The sequence below is a fragment of the Macaca fascicularis genome, chromosome 14 (assembly GCF_037993035.2).
Source record: "Macaca fascicularis isolate 582-1 chromosome 14, T2T-MFA8v1.1".
In the NCBI taxonomy this organism is placed as follows: Eukaryota; Metazoa; Chordata; class Mammalia; order Primates; family Cercopithecidae; genus Macaca; species Macaca fascicularis.
Genome location: NC_088388.1, coordinates 84,683,254 through 84,708,433, shown reverse-complemented (window position 1 = coordinate 84,708,433; position 25,180 = coordinate 84,683,254). Strand labels below are relative to the sequence as shown.

Below are 25,180 nucleotides of genomic sequence, written 5' to 3'. Positions count from 1 at the left end.
GACTTCCGGCCAGGCCGTTGTCTGGGTGGTGCGGTCGAGTCATCAGTGGGCCTCACCGCTTCTTTCTCCCGACCCTTCCTGCGCCCTTGCGCGGGGGGTCGACTAGCCAACTGAGGCGGGAGGCTACTCGGACCTTTCCCTGCATTTCGTTTCGGCCAGTGCCGGGGGCTACCCGCCCTGGGGCGCGGGATCCTTGGGGCCCGTGAGGCCCACTCTTAGCGGCCAGGGCCTACCGCGGCCCGCCGCCGGCCCTCATGAGGCATAGCCTGACCAAGCTGCTGGCAGCCTCGGGCAGCAACTCCCCAACCCGCAGTGAGAGCCCAGCCCCGGCTGCAACCTGCTCGCTGCCCTCGGACCTCACCCGGGCGGCAGCGGGGGAGGAGGAGACAGCAGCGGCCGGATCTCCCGGCCGCAAGCAGCAGCTTGGCGACGAAGGGGAGTTGGAAGCCGGGAGGGGGAGCCGCGGCAGGGTGGCCGTGCGCGCGCCCTCGCCCGAGGAGATGGAGGAGGAAGCGATCGCCAGCCTCCCCGGAGAAGAAACGGAGGATATGGACTTTCTGTCTGGGCTGGAACTGGCGGATCTCCTGGACCCCCGGCAACCGGACTGGCACTTGGACCCCGGGCTTAGCTCGCCGGGGCCTCTCTCCTCGTCTGGCGGAGGCTCGGATAGCGGCGGCCTGTGGAGAGGGGAGGATGACGATGAGGCCGCGGCTGCTGAAATGCAGCGCTTCTCTGACCTGCTGCAGAGGCTGTTAAACGGTATCGGAGGCTGCAGCAGCAGCAGTGACAGTGGCAGCGCCGAAAAGAGGCGGAAAAAGTCTCCAGGAGGCGGCGGTGGCGGCAGCGGTAACGACAACAACCAGGCGGCGACAAAGAGTCCCCGGAAGGCGGCGGCGGCCGCTGCCCGCCTTAATCGGCTGAAGAAGAAGGAGTACGTGATGGGGCTGGAGAGTCGAGTACGGGGTCTGGCAGCCGAGAACCAGGAACTGCGGGCCGAGAATCGGGAGCTGGGCAAACGCGTACAGGCACTGCAGGAGGAGAGTCGCTACCTACGGGCAGTCTTAGCCAACGAGACTGGACTGGCTCGCTTGCTGAGCCGGCTGAGCGGCGTGGGACTGCGGCTGACCACCTCGCTCTTCAGAGACTCGCCCGCCGGTGACCACGACTACGCTCTGCCGGTGGGAAAGCAGAAGCAGGACCTGCTGGAAGAGGACGACTCGGCGGGAGGAGTCTGTCTCCATGTGGACAAGGATAAGGTGTCGGTGGAGTTCTGCTCGGCGTGCGCCCGGAAGGCGTCGTCTTCTCTTAAAATGTAGGGTCAAGTAATCTGCTCTTTATCCGCGTTTACCCCTTTCAACTCCCTTACACCATGTCAAACTTACCTTAGTGGGACATCTTCACCGGACACATTTCAGAGGAGAGAAAAAAAGTAATATTGAATCTTAAAGTGTTTAGCTAAAAGCATGAATGTGACACAGTAACCAACTCCTAATGATAACATGTGACTATTAAATCTCTCTGACAGTTTCTTTTTTAGGTGATTTCCTTCCTGCCAGGCTCCGTTGTAGGGGTTACAGAACAGTCGTTCCCGCCTCACAACCTGGTAAGGATCCATCTCTTCCCGTAACGCTCATGCTCTGCTGCTTAGTCTACTTTAATGGGCAACATCTCAGTCTGTGTGTGTGTGGTTTTTTTTTTTCCTGTTTTGGAAGGTGGGAGGGAAATCTAATTTGGGCCCTGTCCACCCTGGAAACAGACTTGTGCTGGTCAAGAATGTATTTAAGATGCCTCTTCTGGTTGAAATAGCTATTAATGTGTCCCCTTATTCAGACTTGCGTGTACCTAGCTCTTCTGTCCCCAGTGTGGACATGGCCTTGGATGACATCGGTTCCAACTGTACACTGAAACCTGCTTATAGAGATACAGTTTGGAGACAGTGAAACAGGTGAAGTTGAATGGAAGTTCCGAGTTGTACAAGGTGCAAATTGGAATTCCGATTTTAGGGCAACTTTTCAGAGGTTGACAATAAGTATTTGGGGCATGCACAAATGTGATAGTTATTTTGCTGGAGGTGACAGGTACCTCTGAAATATCAATGCCTTTTAGTTTTCAGTAGGAGATATAGAAACAGTCTATACGGAGTAACAGATTTTAGTATCTCACCATTAGAGAAGTTGGAAATTAACATGCATATCAGACTTCTGTGTTTTAGTTACTTCGAGAATAAGAATGGTTAATATTTCTTTGAGGACCAGCAGTGATTACCCTATCACTGAGTATGAATAAATTGTTGAACATCTTTATTTTTGTTGTATTAAAATTTTAGGTTAAATTTATATATGTATGATTAGATATTGAAGGTTGTGAAATGTGAATGAAAACGTGTAAAGTGAGGCTTCACAAAGAATCTTATTCTCTGTATTTCAAAAGTATTTGTCTTATTTTAGAATAATTTTTTAAATTGAGTGCTTCTGGCCACTTAAATAACACGATTGGCACTATTTTCCCAAAGGTGGGATTTATTCTTCCCTTGAATCTATTAACCATTTGTATAAATTGAGTTATGGTGTCCTTCAGTGTAAGAGGCATTAAGAAATTCTTTGTGAAACATCACTGCTTGATAAAGTATATACGTATTTAGCATCCTTGTTTTTCTTTGTGCTAAAGTGGATACAGCTGTTGGGGCAGAAGAGACGGGACCAGCTGCTGGCCACATTTCCTGCTTTATTTTAAAAGGTAGTATAAGAAATGAGGAAAAAGAGGTAATATCAGGGCTTCTGCTGTTTTTTATTTTTAAAATGTTCATAATTAAAAAGTATTTTCCAGCAGTCCAAAGATGTAAGTTATCTTACACATAAAATGTTTTATTTTGTTGTTATTTGGTTATGAAAATGGAATCCTTGTTCTTGCACAACTGTAAATGTTTTGTTGCTAGATAATACGATTTGAGACCTGAATTGGTCTTTGGTTTCCAGTGCATCACAGCATATTTTGTAAAATCATCTACTACTGCACTTGAGCATGATGGGTAGTAGCCAAACTCACAACTTGGAGTGATGAACCTGCTTATACCTAAGGGCAGGAGCAAGCCCCTCACAATGCAGCTGCATGGGTTTTTAGTGCCTACTGAATTTTATATATATATATATATACATATATATAAACCAAAAGTAGTTGGAAAGATTATTTGAAATGACTAACTTGTGCTATCTTTATGAAATATGTTAAATGTAGCTTTTTTGAAACAGAAGCCTTGAATTGAAATTTAACTAATACTTGAACATTTTTGTATATATTTCTTTGTATATAATTTTGTGCAGTACCAATGACAAAAATATGGTGTCATAATAAAACCAGGTTTGTTGATCTTTTAGTTATGGGCTCAAAGAATTTATTCATCTCTAACATGACATTGGAAAATAATGGATGAAAATAGGAAAAATGATTGTTGTTAATGCTGACTGTGGGTCTTAAAAGGTTCTGGAAAGCAGTAAGTTCATTTTTCTAAAAACTATAACATTCTCTTGGAATATTTTCTTCCTTACGTCAATACTTTTCCTGCATTATTTGAAGTTGTGGGCTGGGGAGAAAACAGCAGTCAAAGCTTTCTGAATTGAGATGCTTTGAAATTCCAAGTGTAGATTTTTAGAATGTCATTTTATAAATGGCAGTTTTTGGAATTACTTGATAAAGAACTTTTGAAAATGGAAAGATTAGTATGGCCTATTTTTAAAGCTGCTTTGTTAGGTTCCTTATGTTTTATTAACTGTCTTTCCTCAGTTTCCATTTCATTTTTTTTTCTAGTTTTGGTGACTTAGTGATTTTGTCATTTTTTACATCAACTTCATGGTCTGGTTTTTACATGGTAATTGCATGTATTTAGGATCTATCTAATAGGGGCTTTAAATAAATTTGGTCATATTTATGTGTAAGCACATTTTACTGTAAATGTTTGGGTTTCTGAATTTAAACAGATCTGTTTATTTCAGTATGTAGTAAACAATATCTTAAAGTGTCCGACTCACTACTTGTTAATTAAAAAAGTTATGATTAATGTGAAACTGTTGTCTTACTATTTTTAGAAAATTGTGTTCTGGATGATTAGCACATGGATAAAGGAGATTTATGGCATATAAAATGGATTGTTTTTGAAATTTCTAGGTTTGGCTCTATTTACTATAATGGTTGAAAACAATTTAGTATTTGGGTGACCCTTTTGTTTTTCTTCTAAATGTGCCTCTATGGTAAAATACAGAACTAGACTAAAGACATAGCTTTTTAATATTTGTCTTCGATGGTGGCAGGAGTTCATACATTAATTGAACTAACACATCATATTTTGACCTATTTCTATCATATTGACTTACTGTTTCTGCACTTCCTTGACCAGACTTATCTTAAAAAGTCCACTTTCGTTAAAATGTAGTCACACCTGATATAATCCAACAAAAAGTGTTCAAAATATTTTAAGTATTTGTGCATTTTATAATCACTAAATTAATCTCTCTCTCTTCTCTTTAAACAGCTTAGCAGTGTCTGCAAAAACGAATCTTTTCCTACAACCTGTTAACTGACTGGACTGATGGTAACAAAGTAATTGTGAGAGCCATGTCGGTCAAAAATTTGGCATCTGCTGAAAAAAACGAATGCCATTTTCAAGTTCCCAAATTACTTCTATACTGATTTCACTTTCCAGAAATGGAGATATGAAAAGATTCTCTGGAATCCTTGAAAGACTTAATAGAGATACATGAGACTAAGTTAATCTTGGAACAAAATTACACTTTTTTTGTCTTTCATGGGAGTGATACTCAGTTATTGCATATCTTTACAAAATTGTAACTGTTGGAGAATTACAGTATTTCATCAAGAAATTAATTAGAGTTTTTAAATAATCAAGAGCATATTCTATGGAATTAACATTTAGTGGACTAGAATTACATAAGCAGGCCATCAGTGATCACAAGGCATATGAGTTTGTATTTATTTCCTGGAACATGAGAGGTAATTTGGAGTACAGACAGACACCCTGCTGAGTAGAATATAAAAGTTAATGTAAAGTTCTTAACGATAAAGAGTAGTCCTTTTAAATAGATGCATTGATTTGTATATCTCTGAAAAAGTTGATTATGATTAAATGTGTGGGTAGTTAATTAAAATTTAGGGTAACAACCAGGATGTATGGATTCTGAGGTTTTGGCTTCTTGAGCTTTCTCTTGAGTACTTGATACTGTCTTTTGAATATTTTGAGGTTTCTAATTAATGGTATGCTAGTTTCTACTGTTTTATATAAAAATTTATCTAGTGTTGTATAAGGGCTTTAGTATTCTGGATGATGGGAGTGGCTTTTTGTGGCATATCGTTGTTTTACTTAATTGAAATATTTTTTCAGTTTATTACAAGTGTGAAAAAAACACTCAAAACTCTGGATTGTTTTATTTCATTTTTGTTGGATTATGTTAATACATTCCTTCACCTGGTTTAGATTGAGTCATTTTATCTTACTCATTTGGGAAATGTGCAGCTGATAGAAGAGGGTTTGGGTAGGAGATTGGCTCTTAACTTCATAATAAATATACAGTTGGTTATTGTATTATTCAGAACTTACTAAATCCAGTCAGTTTCTTATAATTTTAAGTGTATTCAGTGCCTGTGAAGCCAGGCAGCCAAGAGTATTCCCACTGGCATAAAACTTAAGTGCTGATGCTCCTACAGTACAGCTAGTTATAATTCCAGAACCAAAGGCACCAACATGATTTGGTGACCTTAACTACTACTTTGATAGAACAGACTGGGTAATTTACTAATAATGAGTCATTATCTTTTTAATATGTGATTACCTAGTTCAGCATTCTGAATGTGTAGTTTAAGGTCTCTCTGATTTAGTAAAATTTTAAAGCTAAATACTCTGATGACTCTTGAAAGTTTAATTGGTAGTATGACATTTATAAGTGTTTTTTCCCCCAGACTCACAGCCAATACAAAGTTTTGAGACTCTAGTAAATGTTAATATTTTTGCTGCTTTTCTGAGCTGTTTTTTTAATTTACTTACCATCTAATCTAGGGACCAAAACGGGAATTCTTCCCTTAGAAATTTGTAGTGTTATGTTTGGCCAGCACAGTATTTTTCAGATTTGAATTTCAGTACCTTTATGTGTAGCCTCAGTACTCTCAACACCAGTCACTCTTTATTGTCTTAAAATACTCCATACTTTTTGTTGACCCAAAATTGTTGAATATTTTGCTCAGTTTTCACAATGAACTAATTGAAAAGTGTAGTTACTGTGTTGTAAACATTTGTGTAGTTCTGTTAATATACTGATTTGAATTTTATTTATCTCAACTTCCTTTAGCGTCTGCCTCCAGATTTTGTCTTTGCTGTATACCCACTGAGATCAATTTCCTAGACCCCTCTGGCTCTTAGTGTACTATGGTTTGGGCTTTATAAAATATATTAATGTCTTAATTTAAATAGAATGTGAGCCCTCTTTTTTTTCTTTAAAGCCAAATAACTACACACAGTAAATTATAAAATATTTAAATAGTTTGTCTACTGTGTCTAGACTGAAATATTAAAAATTGACTTAGGGTAGTTTACTTCAGGTGTTAGCTACAAATGACTAAATGTCCTTAAATAATGCAGATATCTGCTCTCTGAACAAAAATTTTCGCAAGGTAAATTTGTAGCAACAGACTTAACATGCTTTATTGTTTATGTTGCCCATTTCTGCTAATGGAAAAGATAATTTAAAAATATGTGGCAGAGGACAGAATAGAAATACTTTTTGGTTACAGAAACCATTGTAAACTCATCCCCATTTATACATGGTATTATGCTAGGGAGTAATTGGACTAGGAATGTTTAAAGATAAGTAAGGAAACAACGTGTGCTCAGTTGTCAAAGAACTTAGTTATATCACTGGACTTTGAATTATCTAAGTTGATTACACAATTCTATATTCTTAAGGAGTCTAACTGGGTACTTGGGTTAACATCAGAAATTACTTTTAATTCATTGTTTTTTCACTGTGATGAGTAGAACTCTGCTTTTAGTAAAAGTGACAGAATGTAGGTAAAATGGATGATTTGGGGTCAGAGCTTTTCATCTTAAAATAAACAGCTGTATTGTTTTGCCCTTTAAACATTATATATATCTTTCTTTTTTTCCCTAGTTGTAACAGTAAAATTATTTATAGAAAACTTGGAATATCCTGAAAGGAATCAAGAAGAAAAGAAAAATCACCCTTATAACTATAAGCCGTAGAATATCCACAGTAAACATTTTGGCATGCTTCCTTCCTTTCAGTCTCTTGTGCATACAGATTCTTTTGCCTCATAACTGGGATCATTTTCTATATAAGTTTGGTAGATAATACATTTTATGTGCCTGATGAAAGAACAAATCATCTTTGGTTTCTGAAAAATTGAGATTGTATTTTGTTAATTTCACATAAGCTTTTCATCTTTGGCAGCACTGCTTATATTTTTCTTTAAACAGACGTTAAAGGCCAGTTTCACTCACAAAGATGCCTTTTCTAAATTATTATATATAATTTTAAGCAGCATAAGATTACTTAACACATATGTCACTATTTGGAAGTAATAGTTAAGAGATTCATGAATAATCTTGGATGCCACTTAAAATTTTGTTTGGTACTTTTCTGTGATGATTGGCTTGCTTCATAAGAAAGTGTTGGTTTAGATCTACGCTGTCCAATACTGTAACCATTAGTCACACGGCTAAACATTTTAAATGCATTAAAATTAAAAATTCAGTTACTCAGTTGCACTAGCCACATTTCAGGTGCCCAGCAGCTACATAGGCTAATGGTTAACATATTGACAGTGCAGATATAAAATATTTCCATCATCACAGAAAGCTCTGTTGGACAATGCTGATTCAGTTGCTGTCACAAAAGAAAATGGTTTAGAGAACTAGGATGAGAAATGTTAGGACAACAGAAGAAAGCACATCAAAAATTTAAATGATCTTAGGAAATCAATCAACTAGGATATTTCACTGAGGGTCAGAGAGATTAGTTGATTTTGTGATTCTAAATATCCTACAATAAATGGAAGCGTGAAAGACTACCTAAACTAAAAATACAGCTTTCCAAATAAGGTGACTTGAAGTAGGTAGATCTATATCATAATAGCTGAAGCTGAGCCTGAATGACTCAAGAAGATGGCTGATTTAAGGAAGGTTGTTAAATCAGTTCTAAGAATCTATGGATTAATAATTTGAATTGAGAAAGTGAATTATAAGTAACATTTGGTATAGTGTATGGATATATATATTTTCATTTTTTATTCCCGTTTGGCATTATGAAGTCTTCCGTGTAAAATACTATATAGTAACTTTTTCCTCTTGTGTACTACAGACCAAACTCGATACCTAAGGTAAAAGAGTAGAGCAAGCAAGGTAGAAGAGACAATACTGGGCAAACTAGTGAAGTTAAACTTGTTTAACTGGGTAGCTTTTACTTAGATTCAGCCTTTTGTTGTAGGTCCCAGAATTATCCTCATGTGATAAATTACAAGTCTATGTTTATGCATAACATTAGACATAAACTGTTTTTACCATTTTATTTTTGTTTACATATTTGTTTAAAATCAGTGAATTTCTTGGCCAGGTTCAGATAACTGAAGGGCCTTTATAAGTAGTTTATATTGTTTAGACCCAAGGTATGCTGAAAACATTGTCTGGAGCATAATAGGAAATAACATCATTCTAAAGACAGGCTTAGAAGTTCTAATCCAGTAATTTAAGATGTTCCCTTTGTGTGGTAACAGAGCTGATTGATACCTGTAAGAAAACATTGAGATAGTTCAATAGAAAAGATTGTTGTATCAAGTGGCAAACCTATCTATGATATATATTAGTCCTAGAAGTCTTAAGATGAAACTAAAGATTAAGGTAAAGGTCTTCAGTGTCTGTTAATCCTAAAAACTGTTTTATTTTGTTTCTTTATCCAGTTTGCTTCAAGGCTATAGCATAGATTGCTGATCCAAGAGTTCAACAGAGAATAGCCAGAATTATTTTAGAATAGAAGGCTAATATAATAGCTACACATTTTCTGATGGAATTTTCCTTTAGTGCAAGTGTTCAAACTCATCCAAGATAATTATTTATATGACAGAAGTTTCATGCATAATACTCTTTGCAGCTTTGTAGTTAGTTTAGTATTCAGTACACAAATTAACGTTAATAGCCTGAACTATATACCAAGTAGAACTGTTTGAAATTCTTGATAAGTAGCATTTGATTGTAAGAAGAAACAGGTCTTGCTAACTTCTAAACAAGAGGGTAACATTGCCTTTGGTCTAAATGACTTAAAAACAAAATATATTTGCTGCTTTAAGTTGTGAGTTTTATAGGTAATCATATATTATAAAAAGTTTTTCATTTCCTACCTGGCTGCTAGGCTACCATTTACAGGTATAGCCAAGAAAACAGGGTACAGACCACCAACAACAAGACCTATCAGTCCACTCCGTGTTACGGTACAGGTTTCACAAGCCAAATCACCTAGGAAATAAATTAGTTCTGGACATGAAGGTTATGATAATCAAGCAAACATAATTTAAAGAATGTAAGATCCTCTTTTGTGTATCACAGATATTTTTCAGGCAATATATCAAATGTAATTCTACAAAGCATGATAAAAGGTATAATTCCATCTATGAGTAACTTAAAATAGCTAGGAATGATTGATAAAACTATTTTGGGAAAAAAAATTCTCTAATTTGTTCTGAACGTAGATACAATAAGCTCATGGTTTGGGCTGCTGCTAGCTTTCTGCACTTGTTTTTTATCAACAGACCCGGGCTAATATTTTCACTCAGTCTGTTCAATTCAATGGGCAATTCAGTCTGTTCAATTCAATTCAAATAGTTCAAACAATTTCTGTGATCTCCCTTGATCATAGAAATTGTTTCCACTGGTCATGGGAATTAAAATACTCGTCCAATTTAAACAAATTTGGAGCAGCACTTAACAGAAAATAAAATTTAGATGGACTGGCTTCCCTAGCACCCATGGTAATATCTTTATTTGAAATCATTAATCAAAAGATTTTTTATGATTAACTATACTCAAAGCATTCAGCACACATGGTAAATTTTCAAAAGGAAATCAATTCTCCATGTATTTGATAAACGTTATATATGCATTTAGTGGTTTAAGAGATTTACTATATAAAGAGTCATATTCTCATAAAAATATTTTCCCCCTTTAAGGAACTTCTCTATAAAATATAAATAAAAAATCTAAGGTAGCCAACATATTATTTATATATATTTGTATATATATATTTCCATATGATTTTCATATATATATCCATATATATATATGGATTTCCAAATATTTCTTACTCTAAATGAGCAATGAGAAAGATATGTTAGAAAAAGGAAAGTATTGCCAGGTGCAGTGGCTCACGCCTGTAATCCCAGCACTTTGAGAGGCCGAGGCGGGTGGATCACCTGAGGTCAGGAGTTTGAGAGCAGCCTGGCCAACATGGTGAAACCCTGTCTATACTAAAAATACAAAAAAATTAGCTGGCTGTGGTGGTGGGTACCTGTAATCCCAGCTACTCAGGAGGCTGAGGCAGGAGAATCGCTTGAACCCAGGGAGGTGGAGGTTGCAGTGAGCCAAGATCGCGCCAAGGCACTCCAACCTGGGCAACAACAGCAAAACTCCATCTCAAAGAAAAAGGAAAGTATTTAGAACTGCTGTATATGTGCATCTTGGTTGGTGGACCATGCTAATATGAATTACTTGCCACAGAGAGGCTAGCAAGATTTCATCTTATCTAAACACTGCATTACAGCATATAGCTACCTGATATTAATAACTATGGACTAAAGCTGCAAATAACATATACTAAGGCAAACTCTTTGGTGATAGTGAAGTAGAATTTACCTGTATTCAAAGGAAAACTTACAAAACATCTGTAAGTTAAGTCTGTTGTAAGAAAAGGTATCGTTGCCATTGGCAAGCCAGCAGATATACGAGCCTTTGTCACATTCAAGATGCGTCGAAAAAGACTGTTTGCTATGAGGCCACAAAAAGCAGCATTTAATCCAACATAAACTGATCCATTTTCAAGTAGATTCCTGAAAGGGTGAGAAGAAAGAACTTTTTCTTTGGCTTTATTGTGTGTGTGAGCTTTCCCGATTCTGACGCATGTTACAGAACTTAATAGGACTTTGGGAATACACTAACTGGATATAACATCTATCCCTTATAGAACCAAAATCTTAAAAATTGCTTTATGTATAGGTTTTTGCTCTTCTCCCAGCAGCCAGTGGGTGCCTCTCCTCTGAGCTCCCATAATACTTACCTCTCTAGCACAACACATTACAAGACAGTACTATCTTATATAATCACTGATTTACATGTCAGGCTTCTACACTAGTCTTTAAACAACTGGAAGACAATGGATACAAAGATGTATTCAGCCTGACACAGAAGATGTTCAATAATGTGGAGTTAATATGTTTCACTCTTCCCTGAAACATTAGTGTCAGGATTGGGAGTACTAACATTTAAGCAACACCCTATGCTAGGTACTTTATAATAACCCATTGATGAGAAATAAACTGATGTTTTGAGATAGTGGTAGAACTGGATTTGAAGCCAAAGTTATGTATGAACTTTTAACCTATGTCCTATGCATTCTTTAGTTTTGGGAAAAAGTAATGCCTAACATGATTGCTGAATATTGAAAATATTGACTCCAAACTTTTCAGACTACTACTTAGCTTTTTTACCGCTTGCATTGCTATCTACAATACAGTCAATCTTAAAATTTCATTACTCTTAACTAGCCATAGTAGCCACACAGTACCCCCTCTAACTTCTATGGCTTACACTCATCTAAAATAGCTCTTCTAGGAACTCTAAGCTTCCTACATTGTATAAGGTATTACTTTTCTTATCTGACACTGCAGTCATGATGCCTATCATTGAGAACCCCACTGTATGCAGCAGACTCAGTGCTAAAGGCACAAAAATTATCTTCTATCTTCAAGGTTAACATAGTTAAATATTACTGGAGAAGAAAGATATGTAAATGAGATAGAAGTCTATGAAAATGCTCATGGTAGTACAAGACAGCGGCAGTTCAGGAACTTGGGGTACATAGATGATAATTAGTGATGACAGCCTGGAGAACCTACCAACCACAAAAACCATGTAAATGTGAAAAGCCTATGTTTTTTTTGTGGGGGTTGGGGGAATAAAAAACTTGAACACTTCCTCTAAAATATTATTTCATCATAACAATCATGTGAAATGTATATTATCCCCATTTTAAATCCCAATGCTCAGGTAAATAATTTGCCTATATATATATAATACATATAAAATACATATATACATATGTTATATATAAGTCCATTTGTTTACAAGTATGTTACATATACAAATAAATAAAAAGTAGTACAAGTGAAATCTGCATAGCAAACTTTGCTCTCCTAACCAGATGTTTCCCATAGCTAAAGTCAAAATTTTTAATTAAAAATTAGCACAGGCCAGGCGCGGTGGCTCAAGCCTGTAATCCCAGCACTTTGGGAGGCCGATACGGGCAGATCACGAGGTGAGGAGATCGAGACCATCCTGGCTAACACGGTGAAACCCCGTCTCTACTAAAAAATACAAAAAACTAGCCCGGCATGGTGGCAGGCGCCTATAGTCCCAGCTACTCGGGGGCTGAGGCAGGAGAATGGCGTGAACCCGGGAGGCGGAGCTTGCGGTGAGCTGAGATCTGGCCACTGCACTCCAGCCTGGGTGACAGAGCAAGATTCCGTCTCAAAAAAAAAAAAAAAAATACAAAATTGTTACCTAGCAGCCCCTTGCCAGTTTTCCAAAAAAGCACCTGTACCAACTAAAAACTCATGACTTTTTGATAAGACATAACACAAGAAATAGACATGAAATAGCCCAAATTTAACAAACGACAAACATGTACGTGAAAGTATTTCTGTAGATCAGAAAATGAAGTTTTTGATATTAAGAAAGCTCCATACACTGGAGGACATGCCAAGTAACTGTTAAATACCTGATTAATAGTCCAAGAAGAAATGAAGATTCAAACTTAGAAGATAAAATGGGAATGAAGAGAAAAAATAGGAACAAGGCAAAGATAACAGGAGACTGTCATCTGCCCAGTTTAGATGCCAATGATGGCAAGCATTTATTGCCTCTAAACTAAATTTTACTTTGCAGTTCCATATATTCTTTCTAATTTGGTAAAGAACCCAGTGACAGCCTACTTTCTTTTCTTGAAAGTTGCCACCGTCTACTCTTTTTTTGAGACAGTCTTGCTCTCACCCAGGCTGGAGTGCCGTGGCATGATCTCGGCTCACTGCAGCATCCGCCTCCTAGGTTCAAACTATTCTCATGCCTCAGCTTCTCCAGTGGCTAGGACTACAGGCACGCGCCCCCACACCTGGCTAATTTCTGTATTTTTAGTAGAGACAGGGTTTTGCCATGTTGGCCAGGCTAGTCTTCTCCTGACCTCAAGTGATCAGCCCGCCTCCGCCTCCCAAAGTGCTGGGATTACAGGTGTGAGCCAGCAGGTGTCACACCATTACAGGTGTGACTCTTCTTTTGTCAGTCTTTCTCACTTTCCCTATCTTGCTGGCCTGGAAACATGGACATAGTTCCTTTTTTGCTTTAAAAGTTTTTGTTACCTCAGGAAAACAACTAGAAGGGAGTGGAGTTGGAGTGTGGGGATGGGGGTGAAAGAGTTTTTAAAATCTCACCAAGTTCTTACTACTAGCCTTTTTTTTTTTTTTTCCCCCTCAGAGATCCTTGTTCTGAACACTACTGGGCTTGATTTATAGGTTCTTCCTGATTAAGATGATAAGTGGCAGCAAGATGGGGATTTGTTCAGTTTTTATTCCTGAAGATAGCAAGATTATGCTTCCAGAATGTATTTTAAATCCATCCTCTTTTCATCGCAACTGTCACCACCCCTACCATCTCCACTCACTAGGATTACTATGCCGGTTTTTCTACTGGTCTTTGTATTTCCTTTCTTTCCTACCTCGAATCTGCTTTACAAAAAGCAGCTGGAATGTTCTTTAGAAATGCTAAAATCATTCACCTGCTCAAAACTATTCTTGGTCCTTATGCCCACTTCCTTAGTACTTCAGTAACAATGGTTACTCAAGTACCACAAGCCTTGGCTATCTTGTGGCTAGGCATATGCCATTCCCTCTACTTAAGACACTGTCCCTCTCTCCTTCCCAGGTGGCTGCTTTTCATCCTTTCATATTCAGAGAGACCTTCTTGACTGTCAGCAAAGTGTAAGACATTTTGTGGAAGTACACAGTAGCTGCCTGGCAAAGATCAGTATGTTCCCTATATTGGTTTTTCTCTTTAACAATTTTTTTTTTTTTTTTTTTTGAGACAGAGTCTTGCTCTTGTCGCCCAGACTGGAGTGTAGCGGCGTGATCTCGGCTCACTGCGACCTCCGCCTCCTGGGTTCAAGTGATTCTCCTGCCTCAGCCTCCTGAGGAGCTGGGATTACAGGTGCCCATCACCACGCCCAGCTAATTTTTGTACTTTTAGTAGAGACGGGGTTTCACCATGTTGGCCAGGCTGGTCTGAACTCCTGACTTCAGGTGATCCACCTACCTTGGCCTCCCAAAGTGCTGGATTACAGGCATGAGCCACCATGCCTGGCCCTCTAATAATATCTTAAAGATCTTTAGCCATGATCCTATTTCTCTGACATTCTCTATCTTGCTATGTGTATTCTATGGTACTCTTAGACTGGTAAGCATACCGACAGAATGAACTGGAAACAAAAGACATTTTAAAAGTTATTTTAAAGTTTTGTTATTTAAATGGGTCTGTAAATGTTTACATTTTACTATACTCCAAGCCTAATGGAAAAACTCAAAACATTGTACAGTTAGATATGTTCAAAGACATGAGTTCCAGCCTCAACTTCCACAATTAGCTATGTGATATTGAGCAAAATGGTTAAACACGCTCATCCAGGCAAGAAAAGGGCAATTTCCTCCTGACATTCCGTGTTGTTTATACTCAAACTACATAAATTTGAGATAATGAATCAATGGTGAAAATCCACCTGATAAAAGGTATTTTTAAATTAAGAAGGGCTCTTACCTTTCTGCCTCTGGAAGCTGGTTAATTTTTCTGAATATATCAACAATTATGTTTTCCTTGGTATTATTGGATTTATGATTTTCCATTTTGAACCTTAAAAAACATGAAGATATCATTTCTCAAGAATTTATAGGAAGAATTTTAAAAACCTTCTGAAGACTAATACTGTATGTTATAAAAAAAAAAAAAAAAAATCTAAGTGAAACTGAAACCAGAACATGAAAAGCAACACATAAAGCTTTTAGGAAATACAGAATATCTTCATAATCCTTGAAACTATTTCCTAAACAATTCACAAATAGCACTAAACATAAAAGACTTATAAAACTAACAGTACTGAGGTTAAGAACCTACGGTTATCAATATATACCATAAAGAAAAGCTAGTGTGGGAGAAAATGCAATACAACTGACGAAAGAGTAGTTAGTACCCAGAACATACATGGAACTACGTATCAACACGAAAAAGGTAAGCAGCCATATGGAAAAACTGACAAAATATTTGAACAGGCACTTCACAAAAAGTTAAACAGCCAATAAACATGAAAATATGCTCACCTTCATTATAATTGGGGGAGCAACCCACAGTGAGATACCAATAGGTACCCATAGGTTAGCTAAAATTAAAATCTGACAATTCCAATTATTGGCAAGAACGTGGAGTAGCTAAAACTACATTCTGTGTACAGAATGTGGGGTAGCTTTACCCAAACTGTACAGTCACTTTGGGAAAGAATTTGGTATTATTTAGCAGGTAGAAGACACACATACCTAGCAATTTCATTTCGAGGTATACCCGAGATCAGGGCTGAGCAAACTTTAAAGGGCCAGATGTAAATATGGTAGGCTTTGCAGGTAACATACAGCTTTTGTTGAATATTTGTTTTTTAAAAAACTCTATAAAAACATAAAAATCATTCTTAGCTGGTTGGCTGTACATAGGCAAGCTATAGGCCGCATATGGCCTACATGCCAATAGTTTGTTGTGTCTGTACTAGTTAGGGTGAAAATGTCAAAATTAAGGGAATAGTGAATGATGAGTTTTAAATGAAAGATTTGGCTCATTAAACAAGTTTCAGGGTAACAGTTAAGAAAAACAAAGGCTGGGCGCAGTGGCTCACGCCTGCAATCCCAGCACCTTGGGAGGCCAAGGCAGACGGATCACCTGAGGTCAGGAGTTCAAGACCAGCCTGGCCAACATGGTGAAACTCCCTCTCTTCTAAAAATACAAAAATTAGCCAGGCCCGGTGGCAGCTGCCTGTAATCCCAGGTATTCGGGAGGCTGAGGCTGGAGAATCTCTTGAACCTGGAAGCGGAGGTTGCAGCGAGCCAAGATTTCGTCACTGCGCTCCAGCCTGGGTGAGAGGGCGAGACTCTGTCTCAAAAAAAAAAAAAAAGTTCAGGGATAACAACAAAGGAAAACATGGTTTTATGAAACCAGATTTTCTCATTTCCTACAACGTTACAGGCGCTCGTTTAAATATTTATTGCTACCTGTTTTATATCGATAAGAGGTCATTTGGAAATGTTGAGTACATTGACATTCCATATCTCTAGACTTGAAGTTAACCTAATAAGGACAATGCAACCTTAGAAATTTAGGTCTAGGTTTCTGGTAGTCAAATTTTTGAGGGCCTTGGCTACAATAATGATAAGACACAATCCCTGCTGTACAGGAGCTCTGAATGATTTTGTGTATGGGGTAGTGGAATATATATAATCAAATTCAGTATGTATATATTGTACTGAGCAGTATATACATATATATGAAATGTATGTGTAATATGTCAGAAATAAAAGAAGTGATTTCCCCAGTATATTCTGCCCAATGGTATCACTACTTTTCTTTGCATATTGGTGAGGTTCCAAGTCCTGTGAAATACCCATTTCTACACTGTGTGTGTCTAGTCACCCTTAATTCAGTAGAAGTCCTGACTGGGCAGCCCCTGTGGGCATTTTGTCTCCGATATTAATAACAAATACCTATCAAAGACAACGCCGCCTGTAAAAACTACAAATATTTCGAAAGATTTTTGTGTTACCTATCTCATGTCATTCTTGGGAGAGCTCTGAGAGATAGGCAATGTGGGGCCCATCTGAGAGATAGGTAAAGTGGGGCCTCTGAAAATTAAATTTGGCCGTGGTCACCTTGTAAATTGACAGTAAACCTGGGATTAAATTCAATCTCAGGCATTTTTCCCTTCTATTGGGTTAATTTAAATATAAGGTCTTTCCTTCTAGAGTGCAAAGTGAAGAGACAGCACCAAAGGGCCAACTGCACTTCTACTTGCTCTCATTTACGCGCAGCGCTGCTAGTAGCTAGCGTGTTACTGCGCCGTGCTTCTCTTGACACCGGGACATTTACTTCACCCCCTTCCCCGTAATACCAGTACCTTATGCTCTCCTCCCAGCAGCCTGCGGGTGCCTACTCAGTTCTTCCTCAGCCACGCCGGAGGTCACTGCCACCTTTGCTCAAATTGCCTGGGCGCAGCCATCTTTGGCTGACTCGTGACGCGGCCTGGGCGGGCGCCGGGTCGCGGCTGCTGATTGGACTGCGGGACGGACGTTGCGTCCAGGAGCTGCTTTGGGCTGAGAAGCTTCCGGCTCTAGGAGGTGCGGGGCAGCTAAGCGTTGAGGTTTGCCTGGCATAGAGTGTGCTCATTTCACCTACTCTTGCCTCCAGGACAGAGCTTGTAGAAATCGTGGCATTTCGAGATATAAGTTGGGTGACCCTCAGCCTCTTCCACTGAAAACATACCTCGGGCATATTAACTTCCTGGTCAGTAGAGCCTACTTACGTTGTTGGCATGGGGTAAATGAAAACTGCACAGCTCTTGGCATAGGATAGCTACTCAGGTTAAAAATAAGTCAAAGGGGAAATATTTCTTGGCTCTATCGATTTTCTACTCTCTCTTGGAAGTTAAGCTCTCTGTGCCATGTTTTGATCTGTATTGATTGCCCTACCATAATCAGCACCTCAGAGCTGGAGCTTATTTTTCTGAGGATTCTTCGTGTGCTCCAGAATACTGCTTATTTGGAAGCAGTGTTGGGTGAAAGTCATCTTATTTCTTCTTGCTTTTTAAGTATAAATACTAGAAAATTTAAAATTATATATGTGGCTTGCATTATATATCTATTGGACAGTGCTGTTTAGAAGGTACATCTAATGCTCTCCTCCCAGCAGCCAGTGGATGCCTCACCAAGCCTTGCTCAGCCGTGATGGGGCTCCCTGCAACCTTTGCTCAGTTCGCTTGGACTCGTTAACCCAATAGAAGGGAAAAATGCCTACAATTGAATTTTATCTTAACTCTATTAAGATTAGCAGGTAAACACTGTGCCAAAAAATACATAACTAACTGTAGCAATAAATACATGATCATAACACATATCAGAAATCTTATTCTCATCCTCTCAAATTTTTGAACAAGTGATAAAGTGTTACATTGTCCAGATAATTTTTACGCTCTCTGTCCATTGCAGGGTTGCTTGACCATTAGGCTCCATAGTGCCAAGAAGTCTGTAATTGCAGTTTCTAAACTTGCACAGATAGAAAGACTTACTTTCATGAAGGTGTACAAGAAGGAAAATTCCTAGTCTTTGTTTTTTTTTTTTTTTAGACAGAGTTTCGCTATAGTCCGCCAGGCTGGAGTGCAATGGCCTGATCTCAGCTCATTGCAACTTTTGCCTTCCAGGTTCAAGCGATTCTCATGCTTCAGCCTCCAGAGTAGCTGGGATTACAGACGCGTGCCACCACGACCAGCTGAATATATATATATATTTTTTTGAGATGGAGTCTCGTTCTGTCACCCAGGCTGGAGTGCAGTGGTGCGATTTCGGCTCACGGCAAGCTCTACCTCCTGGGTTCACGCCATTCTCCTGCCTTAGCCTCCTGAGTAGCTGGGACTACAAGCACCCGCCACCACACCTGGCTACTTTTTTTTTGTATTTTTAGTAGAGATGGGGTTTCACCATATTAGCCAGAATGGTCTCAATCTTCTGACCTCGTGATCCACCCGTCTCGGCCTCCCAAAAGTGCTGGGATTACAGGCGTGAGCCACCGTGCCTGGCCCCTGCAGATTTTTTAGTAGAGACAGGGTTTCACCACGTTGGCCAGGCTGGTCTCGAACTCCTGACCTCAGGTGATCCACCGGCCTCGGTCTCCCAAAGTGCAGGGATTACAGGCGTGAACCAGCATGCCTGGCCATCTAGTCTTTCTTTTACTCACTTTGCTTTTCATTTCAAGGTTTTAAGCAAACAAATCACAATATTGTGCTCACTACCTTTGCCTGAATGGAACTTCACTAGGCCTTCTCTATAACTGTCTGTTTCCTAATTATGTGGACACTATAAACCACCATCTTGTAGAGAATAATGGCCAATAGATTGAAACGTTAAAAAAAAAAAAAAAAAAAAGCCAGAGTGTGGAATACTTAAAATGCCAGACTAGGAATTTGCTCCCTTTTGTTTGCTTTATTTTCTGGGAAACGTTAGTTATTAAAAACGGGAGTTAAAAAATTCATAGTTACACTATGATAAGAGGCATATGGTACAGAAAAAAATGGAGGCAATACTGCAGATGGATATTAGATAGGTGCCTCCAAATAAAAATCTCAAGGACATCTCATACTCCAAAGCTGAAAATCACATATGTTTTCCTCTCTCATATCTACTGTTTTCTGTCTCAGGGCTTGACAACACCATCCATTTCGTTGCAGAAGCCAGAAACTTAAGTTCATCTACATTACTCCCTGCAGACTAAACAGTCATGAACATTGATTGATTTTCTTCCTAGATATTCTTTACACAAATCATCTCTTATTTAGGCAGTGGAAGTGACTCTTTATTCTCACAGATTCCACTCATCTTCCATTCAGCAATTCTCTACATAGCATCTATGAAAATTTATGTTAGATAATTTAGCTGAACTTGGGCTGTGCATGGAAGAGAGGGGATAGAAATGTAGCCAGAAATCAGCAATGTCTATGATACTTGCACCAGACAACCATAAGCTCTTTTTGGAAATAGGAAATAAAGAACAATTTGTCAAAGCAGATTTTTCTATTACCAAAAATACATGCAGTTCTTTTGATTTTAAAAGTTTTGAGAAATGCTGAAAGAGAAAAGATAATTTAGTTTCTTTTTTTTTTTTTTTTTTTTTTTTTTTTGAGACGGAGTCTCGCTCTGTCGCCCAGGCTGGAGTGCAGTGGCCGGGTCTCAGCTCACTGCAAGCTCCGCCTCCCGGGTTCACGCCATTCTCCTGCCTCAGCCTCCGGAGTAGCTGGGACTACAGGCGCCCGCCACCTCGCCCGGCTAGTTTTTTGTATTTTTAGTAGAGACGGGGTTTCACCATGTTAGCCAGGATGGTCTCGATCTCCTGACCTTGTGATCCGCCCATCTCGGCCTCCCAAAGTGCTGGGATTACAGGCTTGAGCCACCGCGCCCGGCCAATTTAGTTTCTTATAGCTTGTCTGAACTCTCTAACAACAGAATATTGGCACATAAAATAATCTGAATGAAAGAAAATGTAATTTGACCACTTGTCACTACCTTTATTGCTACTACCTATTATCTCTTACCTAGACTGTCTATAAAATCCTGTGTCACACAGAAAAATTGCTGGGATATGGCTGTGACTTAAATGCTGCATGAATCTGCTGAAAATAGTTGATCCAGGAAGATTCCATATTTTTCAAAGATAATAATCATAAAATAAAAGAGGGACTTCTAGCTTCTGGAAGTGACACAGTAGCTTATGTTGGACAGACCCTGTTGCAAATAACAATTATAAACTCTGGACAAGGAAGAGATTCTTTTCGAAGACCCTAGAAAGCAACCAAAATAGCATGAAAACACAGGAGGGTATACAATTCTAGAAAGAAGGGAAAAATAGTGGGTAAGATCCACATTTATCCAGGATTTTTCATGAGGGCATTAGTCTGTGCAGTACATGGGGAATAGTGTGCCAGTATAAAGCAGCATTCTTCCCATTCTAAAAAACTCAGAAGTTGAAATTTGGAAATGCCAGATCAACTGAAAATTGGGGCAGGAACCTTGAAAAGGGAGTCCCAAAATCTGTCTAAAAAAATCCCCTCAAAGCTTTAGCTCACAATATAACAGTACATGCAAGTGGTAAGACCCAAAGAACCCAATGGACAGCAACAGTTGGAAGACTGGAAGAGCTGAAGTGAAATTTCAGCAGTCGTCTGATGCTGGGAAGATAGTGTATTTTTGAATATCTAAATTCAAATATTTGAAATTTAAATATTTCCAAGTTATACAGACTGGGTGAGAACTTTGGACATTCCACTGAGCAACATCTTAGAATTAATGACTACATCCAACGACTAAGGCTTATGCCCTAGAATCAAGGGCAAAATCAACCAAATCAATATTTTTTTAAAAAAAATCAAATTAAGCAAAAAGGAAGTCAAAGAGGAAGGAATAATAAAGGTAAGAGTGGAAATAAATGAAAGAGAAAAGACAAAAACAAAAACAATAGATAAAAAAACCAACTGTGATTCTTTGAAAATAATAAAATCAATAAGCCCTGATAAGACTAATCAAAAGAAAAAGAGACCAAACAACTAAATCGTTTTGGACCGAAAGAAGGGACATTAATATAGATTCTACACACATTAACAGGATAAGGAGAGGATATTATGAACAACTTTAACCTAGTGTGTTCAACAATTTAGACAAAATGGACAAATTGCTTGGTCTTGTTAATTGCTTATCTGGAGAGTTACAATTTATTTTTTCTTTTAAATCTTATAACCTACAACCTTGCTAAATTAAATAGGATTTAAAAAATTACATGGATAATTTTATTTCTTCTTTTCCAATCTGGCTAGACTCTCCCATACAATGTTGACTAGAAGCAAAAAGCAGACATTCTTGCATTTTTCCTGATCTTAGGGGGAAGTCATTCAGTTTCCCACCATCATCATGTTAATTATAGTTTTTTTTGTAAATGCCCTTCAAAATCTTAAGGAAGTTCCCTTCTTTTCCTCATATGCTGGGAGTTTTTATCAGGAACAGATGTTGGATTTTGTCAAATGCTTTTTCTGTGTCTATTCAGATGATCATTTATTTCCTTGTTTAGTCTGTTAATACAGTGAATTATATTGTGTAGAGGCTCCACGTTCCCCAGTCATCTTTCTGTGTCCTGACCAAAAATCACAGAGCGCCTTGACTGCTTTGTGACCCGGTCAGCTGCAGTTTTTTCCCAGTAGGCTTGAATCCAAACTGAGACCTTAAAACATTTCTGGGCACTGATAAAGGTATCTAGGTTGTTGCCCAAAACACTAAAATAAACTGGCCCTGAGCCAGATTCCTTAAGCCCTCATATAAACTCCATATCCTAATCCCCTTGTTGTGAACTTCTAGCCTTTTCTCTTGCTGTTTGTGGTGAGGATTGCTGCAGTTCACTCATATAAAAGTTCCCCTAATAAATGCTTTGGACTGATCACCCTGGTGTTTAGGGCTTCTTTCTATGAATCCCAACCAGCCTAGTCTCAGGATGACTCAGGACACTCCCTTGTGGAAAATCCCCTGCTGTCACTTTTGGGGTGACTCCTGCTGTGGGTTTGGTGGAACAAAACATATTGAGTGATTTTTTAAATGTTAAGCCAATTTTGCAAGCCCCGCTTGGCCACGAGGTACTATTCTGTGTACATATTTTTGTATTTGGTTTGCTAAAAGTTTGTCAAAAGTTTTTATATCAATGTTCATGAGGAGTATTAGGCTGTAGTTTCTTTCCTCAAAATATTTTTATCTGGCTTTGACATCAGGACATTGCTGGACTTATTGAATGAGTTGGCAAGTGTTCCCATCTCTTCATTTTTTTTGGAGAGTTTGCATCATATTGTTATTATTTCTTCCTTACATGTTTGATAGACTTTACCAGTGAAGATTTCTGGATCTGAATTTTCCTTGTAGGGAGGATTTAACTACAAATTCAGTACTCATGATAGATATATGGCTACTCTGATTATCTATTTCTTTTTGGGTGAACTTCACAAATCTTCACAAAACAAGATCAAATATTCATTTATTCATTTTACCTAAGTTCTCAAGTTTATTGGCTGAAATTGTTCAAAAATATTTTCTTGTTATATTTTAACATCTGTAGAATCTGTGGTGAAACATCTCTCTTGATATTGGTCACTTATGTCTTCCCTTCTTTATGCCTGATCTATCTGGCTAATTGTTTATTATTTTTGAAAATCTCAAATAACCACCTTTTGGTTTTATTGATTCTTTTCTATTGGTTTCTGTTTTCTATTTTTTTCCCTTTGTTCTATATTATTTCTTTCTTATTCTTATCTAGGATTTGACTTGCTCCTCTTTTTCTCATTTCTTAAAAACGTAGCTGGGGCAATTGATTTGAGATCTTTTTCCCCTCTAACATATGTATTTATCATTACAAATTTCCAAGTACTGCTTTAACTGTATCCCATAGATTTTTAAATGTTCTGTATTATTTTAATTCAGTTCAAAAGAATTTCTAATTTCACTTTGCTTTCCTCTTTGGCCTGTGGATTTTTTTTTTTTTTATACTTTAAGTTCCAGGGTACATGTGCATAACGTGCAGGTTTGTTACATATGTATACTTGTGCCATGTTGGTGTGCTGTACCCATCAACTCATCAGCACCCATCAACTCATCATTTACATCAGGTATAACTCCCAATGCAATCCCTCCCCCCTTCCCCCTCCCGATAATAGGCCTCGGTGTGTGATGTTCCCCTTCCCGAGTCCAAGTGATCTCATTGTTCAGTTCCCACCTATGAGTGAGAACATGTGGTGTTTGGTTTTCTGTTCTTGCGATAGTTTGCTGAGAATGATGGTTTCCAGCTGCATCCATGTCCCTACAAAGGACACAAACTTATCTTTTTTTATGGCTGCATAGTATTCCAAGGTGTATATGTGCCACATTTTCTTAATCCAGTCTGTCACTGATGGACATTTGGGTTGATTCCAAGTCTTTGCTATTGTGAGTAGTGCCGCAATGAACATACGTGTGCATGTATCTTTATAGCAGCATGATTTATAATCCTTTGGGTATATACCCAGTAATGGGATGGCTGGGTCATATGGTACTTCTAGTTCTAGATCCTTGAGGAATCGCCATACTGTTTTCCATAATGGTTGAACTAGTTTACAATCCCACCAACAGTGTAAAAGTGTTCCTATTTCTCCACATCCTCTCCAGCACCTGTTGTTTCCTGACTTTTTAATGATTGCCATTCTAACTGGTGTGAGATGGTATCTCATTGTGGTTTTGATTTGCATTTCTCTGATTGGCCTGTGGATTTTTTAGAAGTGTGTTAGTTTAGTAACAGTTCCAATTTTCCAGATACCATTTTGCTATTGATTTCCAATTCAGTTCCATTCTGGCCAGAAAATATACTTTGTATGATTTGAATCCTTTTAAGTTTATTGAGATTTATAAAGTAGATTCTGGTCCATCTTGGTAAGTGGTCCACATGTGCTTGTAAATAATGTATACTCTGCTGTTGTGCCAAGAATTCTAAAAACATCAATTAGCACAAGTTGGCTGATGGTCATTATCCTTTCTGAATTTCTACCAACTTGTTTTATTAATACTGAGAGAAGGTTATTAAAATCTCCAACCATTATGAGGATTTTCTGTTTCTCGTTTCAGTTCTATTAACTCTTGCTTCACGTTATTTTCAAGCTCCATTATTGTATGAATAAACACTTAGGATGAATTGATCCCTGTATAATTGTGAAATAACCTCCTTATTTCTTGGTAATATTCTTTGCTTTGAAATTCACCCTCTCCCTCTCTCCCTCGCCCCCTTCCCTCCTTCCTTCGAGTCAGGATCTCACTCTGTCACCCAGGCTGGTGTGCAATGGCACAATCATGGCTCATTGCAGCCCCAACCATCTGGCAAGTGATCCTCTTGCCTTAAGCACCTGAGTAGCTGGGACTACAGGATACTATGCCCAGTTAACTTTTTATTTTTTGTAGAGACAGGATATCACTATGTTGCCTAGGTTAGTTTTGAACTCCT

At 38.5% G+C, this 25,180-nt stretch overlaps 2 protein-coding genes across 10 annotated transcripts; one reads left to right on the top strand and one right to left on the bottom strand.

Moving 5' to 3' along the window:
* Positions 1-5,423, top strand: CREBZF (CREB/ATF bZIP transcription factor). Of its 9 annotated transcripts, XM_074014995.1 has the most exons (6): positions 1-1,312; positions 1,526-1,603; positions 1,831-1,945; positions 2,668-2,736; positions 3,375-3,490; positions 4,526-5,423. In XM_074014995.1, exons 1-2 carry the CDS (start codon positions 255-257, stop codon positions 1,539-1,541), a joined length of 1,074 nt encoding a protein of 357 aa, XP_073871096.1. In that variant the 5' UTR covers positions 1-254; the 3' UTR covers positions 1,542-1,603; positions 1,831-1,945; positions 2,668-2,736; positions 3,375-3,490; positions 4,526-5,423. The 9 variants fall into 9 exon arrangements, with proteins under 9 accessions (XP_073871096.1, XP_015291564.1, XP_045226129.1 ...); XM_015436078.3 differs by lacking the exon at positions 1,831-1,945; XM_045370194.2 differs by lacking the exon at positions 3,375-3,490.
* A 3,149-nt stretch (positions 5,424-8,572) lies between these two features.
* Positions 8,573-17,661, bottom strand: TMEM126A (transmembrane protein 126A). Its single transcript, XM_005579244.2, has 5 exons — positions 17,535-17,661; positions 15,143-15,235; positions 10,922-11,115; positions 9,415-9,529; positions 8,573-8,806 (listed from the first exon to the last, which is right to left on the bottom strand). Exons 2-5 carry the CDS (start codon positions 15,226-15,228, stop codon positions 8,614-8,616), a joined length of 588 nt encoding a protein of 195 aa, XP_005579301.1. The 5' UTR covers positions 15,229-15,235; positions 17,535-17,661; the 3' UTR covers positions 8,573-8,613.
* Positions 17,662-25,180: the final 7,519 nt, after the last annotated feature.